This window comes from Ricinus communis, chromosome 4, assembly GCF_019578655.1.
Source record: "Ricinus communis isolate WT05 ecotype wild-type chromosome 4, ASM1957865v1, whole genome shotgun sequence".
NCBI lineage: Eukaryota > Viridiplantae > Streptophyta > Magnoliopsida > Malpighiales > Euphorbiaceae > Ricinus > Ricinus communis.
The window spans coordinates 14,639,572-14,650,631 of record NC_063259.1 but is presented as its reverse complement, the minus strand read 5'-3'; the positions used below and the strand labels follow the sequence as shown (position 1 = coordinate 14,650,631).

General features: G+C 29.5%; 1 protein-coding gene across 1 annotated transcript; it reads left to right on the top strand.

Annotated features, from left to right (window-relative positions):
* Window positions 1-306: 306 nt before the first annotated feature.
* LOC8267565 (UDP-glycosyltransferase 43) lies at window positions 307-2,263 on the top strand. The gene has a single exon (XM_002528109.4). The coding sequence runs from the start codon at window positions 521-523 to the stop codon at window positions 1,976-1,978; it is 1,458 nt and encodes a 485-aa protein (XP_002528155.1). The 5' UTR covers window positions 307-520; the 3' UTR covers window positions 1,979-2,263.
* The last annotated feature ends 8,797 nt before the right edge of the window (window positions 2,264-11,060 follow it).

Below are 11,060 nucleotides of genomic sequence, written 5' to 3'. Positions count from 1 at the left end.
ATTATTTTAACCATTTTTTAAAATTACAGGTTATTTAAATAAATAAAATTGAAGCCGAGCAATGATATATAGAATGATAATTAACTAACGACATCATAGATTTTGTCTTTTTATGATCTCTTTTACCCCTATTTTGTTAGTTAGGAGCATTATGACATTCTTTTTAATTCTTAGTTGAACATTTTTCATATTAAAACATTCTGAAATTTTTTATTATGAAATTGAATTTCTATAAAAAAATGTGATTCTGGATTGAAAAATCAAATCTTGGTAACGTGACGCAGGATCTATTTCTCAGTTATATGAATAGTAGAAAGAGATATTTGTATAATGATAATAATACAACAAACAAAAATGAATGATTGATTCTTTCATTATCAACAAACAATGGTGGATTGGACTTTTGCTGTGAGGAGGATATGTAGGGCAGGGGCGGCCATAATATTTTGAAATAAGCAAACACTATCACCTTTCTTATGTTATCTGTTCCATCATCACAGAAGAAAGAAAGGAAGAAGCCATGAGGAAATTGCAGGTACTGTTCATCTCCACCCCTGCAGTGGGAAACCTTGTCCCAACAGTTGAATTTGCCCAACGATTAACCGATCATGACCCCCGATTCTCCTCCACCGTACTCATCATCTCGATGGCTCAAAGACCCATCGTCAATGCCTATATTCAATCGTGTTGCTCCACAGCCTCCTCTGCTACTGCTATCAACTTCATCCACCTCCCTTCTCCTGAGGACCCTCCTTCACCTGATCAGTACCAGTCATCATTCGGATATATGTGCCTCCTCATTGACAGACACAAGGTTCATGTGAAGCATGCAATTTCTCAACTCCTGCATAACGAGGTCCAAGTTTCTGGGTTATTCGTTGACATGTTTTCTACTTCCATGGTTGATGTTGCTGATGAGCTAAATATTCCCTGTTATCTCTACTTTGCATCTCCGGCTAGTTTCTTGGGGTTTATGTTACATTTGCCAATTCTTGATACCCAACTCGCTACTGATTTCATCGACTCAGATAATGATTCCATTGTACCAAAAGACCCTTCCACCAAGTTGATCATACCAGGTTTTGCCAATCCTTTGCCCCCACAAGTTTTGCCTACGTATGTTTTGAGAAGGAAGCAAGATGGGTATTCTTGGTTCTTATACCATGCAAGCAGGTACAAGGAGACCAAGGGTATGGTAGTGAATACATTTCAAGCACTTGAACAACATGCCATTAACTCGCTCTCTGCCAGTGGGTTGCCTCCGATTTATCCGATTGGACCAGTTCTTGACCTTGGTGGGCCGATCCAATGGCACCCAAACCGGGGCCAACATCATACTATCCTGAAATGGCTTGATGATCAACCCATGTCCTCAGTTGTGTTCTTGTGCTTTGGGAGCATGGGAAGCCTTGGCAGCTCTCAATTGCGAGAAATAGCAATTGCGCTGGAGCGAACCGGATTTCGGTTCTTGTGGTCCATCCGAGAACCAGGCAAGGGCAAACTGGACGTTCCAGCTGACTATGCAAATGCCAAGGAGATACTGCCGGAAGGGTTTCTAGATAGGACGGCTGGAATTGGTTTGGTTTGTGGATGGGTCCCGCAAGTGACGATCTTGGCTCATCAAGCAATTGGTGGGTTTATATCACACTGTGGGTGGAATTCAATACTTGAGAGCTTGTGGCGTGGTGTACCAATTGCGACATGGCCAATTTATGCAGAGCAACAAATGAATGCATTTCAATTAGTGAAAGAGTTGGGATTAGCAGTTGAGATTAGACTGGATTACAGGAACGAGGGCAATGATTTGGTGCCATCAGAAGAAGTGGAAAGAGGGATAAAGTGTTTGATGGAAGGTGATAATGAGGTGAGGAAAAGGGTGAAGGAGATGAGTCAGAAGAGTAGAATAGCTGCAGTGGAAAATGGATCATCATATGCATCTTTAACATCCTTGACTGACAGATTAGCAGCCGGTATTTGAGAATGACGTTGTTGTGGTTGCATTCCATACTGATTAACCCCTCCAAGTTTTAGCAGTAAGGATGCTCCAGTATCTGAAACCTTAAACAATATATAGGATAAATATTATGTTGTTGACTCCATCCACATTCTAGGATCTGTTTCAAATTCTGAGTTAATGTAAAAGAATACCTGCAAACATGATTACGGATTAATCAAATCAAGTTAGTCGTTAATTATCAAGGAAGCATAGAATAAACATATAGCTGGAAAAAAAAAATCATTATGAACAGAAGCTTTATTTCCACCAGCAACAACCTCATGCAGAATGACTTTGTGATAAAAATATTATCCAACTAGCCCAGGCTTTTCTCCAAAAGATATGATTCTGATGCCAATTCATTTTTATGCATCAGTTTGCTTCTAATTTGACAAAGTTATAGGTTTGCTAATAAATAAAACTCAACTGTGGGAAAATTACATTAACCCTCGAAATTTTCTGTACGAGAGCCTATGAGAACTTCATAAAAGCTGAAACTTCTCTGAGATAAAGGCCATCTAAATATTTCTTCTACATAAATAACCCAAAATTTGAGCAAGGTAACATTCAGAGAAACATCTCAACTATGCCTGAAAACTTGCAGAATTTTTTTGGTTTTCACTCAAGTCTCTCCATTCCACATTATATACGAGACTAATCTCTGTTCGGGTTGGGACGCTATAAACAGTAAAGCCTTCGCAACGAGTGCGACTCTGAGAATCTAAACTCGTTACTTTTGGCTAAAAAAAAACACCTTGGGATCTAGCCAGCGTTCTACTGTACCAACACTGTATTGGTTAAAACTTGCAGAATTTAATAGTACATTCAGTTGAATTTTGAACATACCCATCAATTGAACACACAGCTTTTACCAAAATTTTAGCATCTTGAGTCATCTTCCATAAAGATTAAAAAAATAGCTTAAGCCATATTCAGAAAAAATTAAAGTTGAGGAAATACTATCTTCCACAGACACAAAGATGAGTAGCAGGTACTGGCCAAGAAAGGGATATAGTTCAAGATGCTCATCAGACAACATTCAGGACAGATAAGGAGCAAAAGGGTGAAGGGTTTAAGTTGTTGAGAAAGCACATGGAAGCAGATATCATACTGTGGACTTTTACTATTCCTCATTGAATTATGAAAAATAACAAATGTGAATTTCTTTTTTTACCTGATGGGATTAGATAACATTGTATGCGTAAAATGGTAAACCAGGTGCAATTTTTTGAGGTTATTGCCAACAGCTCTTGCTAAAGAATCAGAAAGCCTATCTTTTCCAGACTCCTAACAGTTCCAATCTACCATTTAACAGTAGCTAGACGGTAGTCAGAGACTCACAGTTGAATGATTTAGTTCTGCAGGTAGCTTTTCATTTTTGATAACCGAGTGGTACTTCAATATTTAGTTTCTCAATTTCGTGACTCCTATAATTGGTGTTTTTTTTTTTTTTTTCTTTCACTGTTTCGGTTAAATAGTGAAAATGCACTTATTTGATGCAGATAATGTTACCATTTCACAGTTGCTTCCCCAGCTTTCTGCGGTCACCTAAATTCAGATTTAGAACAAACATCCAGGTACAGAGTGATAGGCTAATATTCAAGCTTAAAAGAGATTTGTCACAGAAAGAAGAAGACATTGGAGAAAAATCACTTTGAAGCATTGCAAGAGATAAGCAAAGAGACTTTTCAGGCTATTATTGCATATAAGATTTATCACTAAATGGTAATAAATTAAATATTTTTAAGTATCTTCCTTAAAATATAATTTAACTTATTAGGTTGATAATATAAAAATTATTTTAAAAATATTTATTAAGTGACTTTTACTATTACATAAATTAATACTATAAATATAATATATTACTATTTTTAGGATTATAATTTTATTCTATAATTAGAGATTAATTTATTAATTAATATAATATTAAAAATATAATTTAAAATTTTATTTTCTAGAATTAAAATTTTTATTTAATTATGAATGTATTATTAATTAATAAAATAATAAAAAATTATAAAATTATATATAAACTAAATTTTATATGTCAAAAATAAATATATATACTGAAATAAATAATCTATATGTCATGAATAATGACTAATATCAAAAAAAATGTATGTATTAAAATTTAAATTATATATATATATATATATATATATATTATATTATCACATTATACAGATATAAATTGTTCGGCTAATATAAATTTTTCTTTCTTTCTTTTTAATCTGAATGATTTTTTCAATTTTTAATATAATTAATAATTGATAAGTGATTAAAATTAATTAATAATTTTGCTTTCTTAAACAGATAAGACAAAAAATGAAAATAAAAAATAACAACATGAAAAAGGTGTTAGAGATCAATAAAAAACACATAAAAATTCATATATAGTATAAAAGTATATATATATATATATATATAAATTCAATATTATATATTTTAACTTTCTTTACACATTAGTTATATATGTTTAAATTTTATTTTATTTTAATAAATTTTTAGTGATTGTGGTGCCTCAAAAATCACTCTCGAATCAGAATGAGATTATTTTATCAATGAAAATCACCAATTTTCTCTTTTTCCTTAAGGAATAGAAGTTCATTTCCATTAGAATCAATTCAAATTAATTATAAATTGTCAAACAAGCAAAATAATACTTTGGGTAAATTACTACTGACTCCCTAAGGTTATGTGAAATACACAAGTCAATGTCTTATTTTTGAATAATATATTATGACCTCTTTAAGATTTAGTTTTAGTATATTTTTCACCATTTAGTAAAAAACTCAGCGAATATTTCGTTAGTCAAAGCACTAATAATTTTTAATATTCCAAAATTACCCTTGAATTATATTACTCTTTCTCCTCTCAGTTATGATACAATATACTAATAGACCCTTAAATTTTAAAAATGAAATTAATTTTTTAATTTATTATCAACTAGTGAAATGTATTAGAGATCAATAAAAACATATAAAAATTCATATATAGTATAAAAGTATATATATATATATATATATATATATATAAATTCATCATTATATATTTTAACTTTCTTTACACATTAGTTATATATGTTTAAACTTTATTTTATTTTAATAATTTTTTAGTGATTGTGGTGCCTCAAAAATCACTCTCGAATTAGAATGAGATTATTTTATCTATGAAAATCACCAATTTTCTCCTTTTTCTTAAGGAATATAAGTTCATTTCCATTAGAATCAATTCAAATTAATTATAAATTGTCAAACAAGCAAAATAATACTTTGGGTAAATTACTACGACTCCCTAAGGTTATGTGAAATACACAAGTCAATGTCTTATTTTTGAATAATACATTATGACCTCCTTAAGATTTAATTTTAGTATATTTTTCACCATTTAGTAAAACATTCAGCGAATATTTCGTTAGTCAAAGCACTAATAATTTTTAATACTCCAAAACTACCATTGAATTATATTACTCTTTCTCCTCTCAGTTATGATACAATATACTAATAGACCCTTAAATTTTAAAAATGAAATTAATTTTTTAATTTTTTATCAACTAGTGAAATGTATTAGCATTACAAAATAAACTATAATAAAAACTTATTATAAAATTTAAGTTTCTTGTAAATAACTATAAGAACTTTAATAAAATAAACTATAAAAAATAAGGTGAGCGTGATAAGTTTGTTATGATATATTTTGAGAAGGGATAATTATATTTTTGGTGTTTAAACTTATCAAAAAATAACTACTGAGTGGTTGAATTTTAAAATTAATAATTAAGTGCGGCAACTTGTAAAAATATAACAAAATAGTATTTTAGCAAGTCACACATTATAAATACCGATTTTAATTTTTTTATATTAAATAAGATGAGAAATAAAAAAAAACATATGGTAAAAATGTGTTGTAAAAATAATAAAATGATAAACTTGTCCATCATATACAATCGTATTTTTACCAAGTTATTAAATTTTCATAGCGCAATAAATATTAGGATTTATGAATTGGAGATTAAAGATTGAGACTACTAAATTAAGGATCAATAGAGGTTAGAGCAAGAGAATTATATAAAATAAAATTTACCCTAAAGCTATATCGTTAATGAATCTACTTTAGTTTTTGACATGTTTAATAATTTTTACTTTTTTATTTATATCTGTAAAAATCTTACAAAAACCTGAAAGTTATTTGCTAAAAACATCACTTTGTTATTTTTTTACAGGTTGCCACATTTCAATTATTAATTTTAAAAATCAACCATTCGATTGTCATTTATTGACAAGTACAACCACTAAAAATATAATTATTTCTTTCCAAAATGAAATTAAATGATTTCATATAAATTCTTTGTAATTTACTAAGTTATTAAAAAATTAAAAATTTTAGTTTTATAATAACAGTATAATCAATAAAGTCACAAGTTTCTGTTTATAAATTGTATATATAATACATGATATTAGCTTTCTTTAAATTTATATAACTTTAGTGAAATAAAATTTGAATGATAAAAATATAATTGTAGATGCTTTGTTAAGTCTTATAAATAATATTAAGTATAACTATATTTAGAACTTATAATTAAATTATCATAGTTATAATTTATCTTGAATATATAATAAAAATTTTAAAATTTATTTCTTAAAATTTTATAAATTTGATATATGGTAATTTTAATATGATGAGGGGTTAAAAGTAATTTTAATATAGTATATTAAACTAAATCTTAAAGAAATCATAATATATTACTAAAAAATAAAGAATCGACTTGTGTATTTCACATAACCTCACGAAGGTCTTAGTAATGTACCCTAATATTTTTTGATGCATATAAATATTAATTTTATATATTTATTAAATATAATAACTACAAACTAACCATTATTATTATTTTTAACTGTAATTAAATATTATTATTAGTATCAAATAATAAATGAATTTAATTTCTATTTCATACTCAACCAAATACCATATAACCATTATCATTCTCATTCTCATTTCTCTTTCGCTTCCATTCGCGTTTACATTCACATTTCCGTCCTCGAACCAAATGGATTCTAAGATTAATGAGTACTCGTCACTTTGTTTCGACAAGATTCACATTTTTATTTCACATTTACATTCCCATTCCTGACCTTGTGCTTTGTTTTCTTTCCTTGCACGATTTACATTCTTCAGGAATTCATCATTAGCACCGTCTGTTAACAATGGCTCAAGTTCTGCTTCTCCGGGTACGAGTTTCCCTTCTCTGTATATGTAAAGAGAAACTCTTTGTGCTCTTATCTGATTCACTGAGAAAGGAAATAAATAATGCAAATCAAATCTAAGTAATTAAAACCTTCAGTAGAAAATGGATTCAAATGGAAAATTACTCTTTCCCATAATTCTTGATCAAGGTAATATATATTTCAATCTCACTAGTGAATTATCCAACAGAAACAATTTTTTTGTAGCCTACTTTAAATTCATAATAATCGCCGAATGTTCAGGTTTTCCATAGTGAGGCTAAAACATAATAGAATAAAAGAAGAAAAGATTAATAAAAGTCGGAAGAGCTAAATGTAGACTGTTTAAATAATAAAATATAATATTATCATTTTATTGAGATACTATAAAATAACAGTTTCTTTTATCCAATTAGATGGTGAAACAAAATATAATCATTTTCTTAGGTTCGTCATAAAAGTAAAATTTTACCTAATAAAGAGGTGATAGCTTAAATTCAAGATCTACACATCTCAAGAGCAATCGCTTTTACTATTCGAACTAGGCCTTGAGCCTTAGGTGTAATAATCCAATACATATTTTGCCTCAACGACGACCCTTTTGGACGAGGACTCCTTTTTAAGTGTATCCTATCATTAAACAGATAGAGAGTTCCTACATACTCATATCCTCCATTTTCAACATCTGTATTGTAATGATGTTTCGTGATTGGTATTGAAACAAATTTAGTGGGAAGATCCTGTATGTCAATTATGGTAAAAAGAACAAGGAGATTGTAATGACTAGCCCGAAAGCTAAAGATAGCCGCATGATTTGGTGCGGGAGACAAATCATATTCTCCGGAACAAAGATATAAATTTAGAATTTGGAGTTATCGATGAAAAACAAATGCAATTTTCTGGAAAGTAATAAAGGAATTGAAATAGTTAAGGGATAATAATAAAATTAGTTTTTTAATTTTTTAATTTTTCAATTTTAGTGTTTAAATTATTGTTTTATTCAATTAAATGTTTGAACGTACTAATTTGTATATATTATATATGATGTCTCCTACATGCTTTAGAAGTTAAAATAATAATTTAACTCATTTTATACATAAATATTCTTACTCATTATTACTTATAATTTTTTTAGTTTTTATTAATCTCTTAGCACTAAAAAATAAAGGTGTTGAACTAATTTTTAATTGTTTATTGTTTTTCTAAAATAATTACTCATCTTTTGTTTTTATAAATTATTATTTTTAAGAAAATTCAATACCTACTTCTGTCTCTTTAAATTGTTTTGAAATAAAATAAAATAATTTTATTTTCTTAAAGTGAATATAAGAAAAATAAAGAATAAAATATAAAAAAATTACATTTTATTTTTTATTTTTATTCGAATGCATCAACAAAGTTTTTTTTTTTAATTTTTTAATAAAAAATAAAAATCTAAAATAAATAGTGCTGAAACGAATAGAAAGAAGAACAGAAAAGAAAAAAAATGATTTAAAAAAAAAAGAATATATAAATCAATTTACTATTTAAAATAAGTTAAAAAAAATATTTTAACTCAAAAAATAGATTAGAGATACCATATTAAATATTTTTAACAGATTTAAATAATGAATTTAAAAGAAATTCATTAAAAAGAAAAACTAAAAATTAAACTACCAAGTTATGTAATTTTCCCATTAATTAACTGGTACCTTTCTTTGCAACCTAAGTTGGACCTTTTGATCACATGCTCTCTCTCATTCTAGTAGTTGTTTATACATGGCAACTTCAGACAACACCTGTTCCTTTCATCATCTTTTTACAGCCAAGTAGGCTATCTATAGATATGCATATTGTCACATGCGTAGACTTTTACTACTCAAATACATGTGGCACTTACTTATTTTTCATCGAAACTAAGTTAGCCTTGCCCCTGACAAACTATCAACGATAGCCAAGAAGTAAGTTAAGACTATGAGGGTTATGGAAAGGATGGAAAAGGCACAATTGGAAGCTTAGAAAGAACAGCTTCAATTATTCAAGAGAGCAGTATAAGAATTGGTGGAGTCTTTACAAAGCTTGGCTATGATTTTACTTCCACTCTATGCTTGGGAAAACCTATATATAGCCTTCCAACCGACCTAATCTATGGTTGAGATTAATCTTAGCATTAGAAATAAGAAACATAATTATTAAAAGAATCAAATGATCAAAATATTTTTAAGTTATACTTGATTGTACTCGAGATACAAGTCATAAAGAACAAATGTCTCTTACATTAAGATGTATAGATATTTCAATGAGTCCCATAAAAAATAGAAAAGTATTTTATAGAATTTATGATACTTCTGCCAAAGAATTTTCTGATGTATTTATAAAAGGATATAAATGATGTAGAAGATAATGATATGATAATGATTCTAATATAAAAGGTAAATACGAAGGTGTACAAAAAAATATTGTTAGATAATAGGAAATAATCTCTATATATTAGCTGTATAGTCTTGTAGAGTAAGAAAAATATTTTTTTTGATTAGGTAGAGATTTTCTTTCCTTTATAGATGCTGAATTTATTCTTGATTTATAAGACTGTAATGCTATATATATATATGTGTAAGCTTTCTTCATGAACAATGAACACTTTATGTTCTTTATCAAATTCTGTTTTGTTTTAAAATACTTTTCATGGTATCAGAGCTATGAATGGGACGAAAGTGGTGACAAAAAAGGAGGCAGTAATGTCTCAACAAAATTAATGATGTCTCCGTATTTTATTTCAACAAATGATAACCCAGGAAATATCATTACACAGGTTCAGCTGAAAGGAGAGAACTATGACGAATGGGCAAGAGCGATAAGAATGGCGCTCAGAGACAAAAAGAAATACAGATTCATTGATGGTGATATAAAACAACCTATAAAAGACTTTTCAGAGATGGAAGATTGGTGGACTTTTAACTCCATATTAGTTTCATGGATGTTAAACATAATATAACCAAGTTTGCGATCAACTATCTCATATATGGAAATCGCAAAAGATCTTTGGGATGACATTAAAGAATGATCTTCTGTAGGGAATGGACCACGTATTCATCAGCTCAAAACTGAGTTGGCAAAATGCAAACAGCAAGGAATGGCAATAGTGAACTATTATGAAAGATTGAAGATGATATGGGAAGAATTGGCAAACTATGTGTAGAACCGAGTGTGCGGATGTGGGAACTGCAATTGTAATACTGCTGCAGAATTGGATAAGAAACGAGAGGAAGAAAAGCTACATCAATTCTTAATAGGATTAGATGACTCAATTTATGGAACAATATGTTCTAATATTTTGAGTACTGAACCATTGCCGAATCTGAATCGAGCATATGCTATGGTGGTTCAAGAAGAACGGGTTCGCAATATAACTCATGGAAAGGAACAACGAAGTGAGCACATGGCCTTCACAGTACAAATAGGCTCGATATCAAAAGGACGAACTGAAAGTAAAGATAAGTCCATAGTCTGCACCAACTGTAACAAAACGGGCCACAATGTTGAATCATGTTTCCAACTTGTTGGTTATCCAGATTGGTGGGGAGATATGCCAAAAGGCAGCGGACGTCGTGGACAGGGAGGATCAAAACAGACCACTAACCCAGCTGGTAGGGGACGTGGTGGATCAATTCGAGCTAATGCGACATGTACACCAGGACAGGGTAATGATGCAACTGATACAAAAAAATGAGGATTGAGTGGACTGAGTGGTAAGTAATGGAACACATTGATCAATCTTTTGAATGCACAAAAAGATGGAAATCAAGAAAGATTGAATGGTACGTATAACACCATGAAATGGATAATTGATAGTGGAGCTTCTC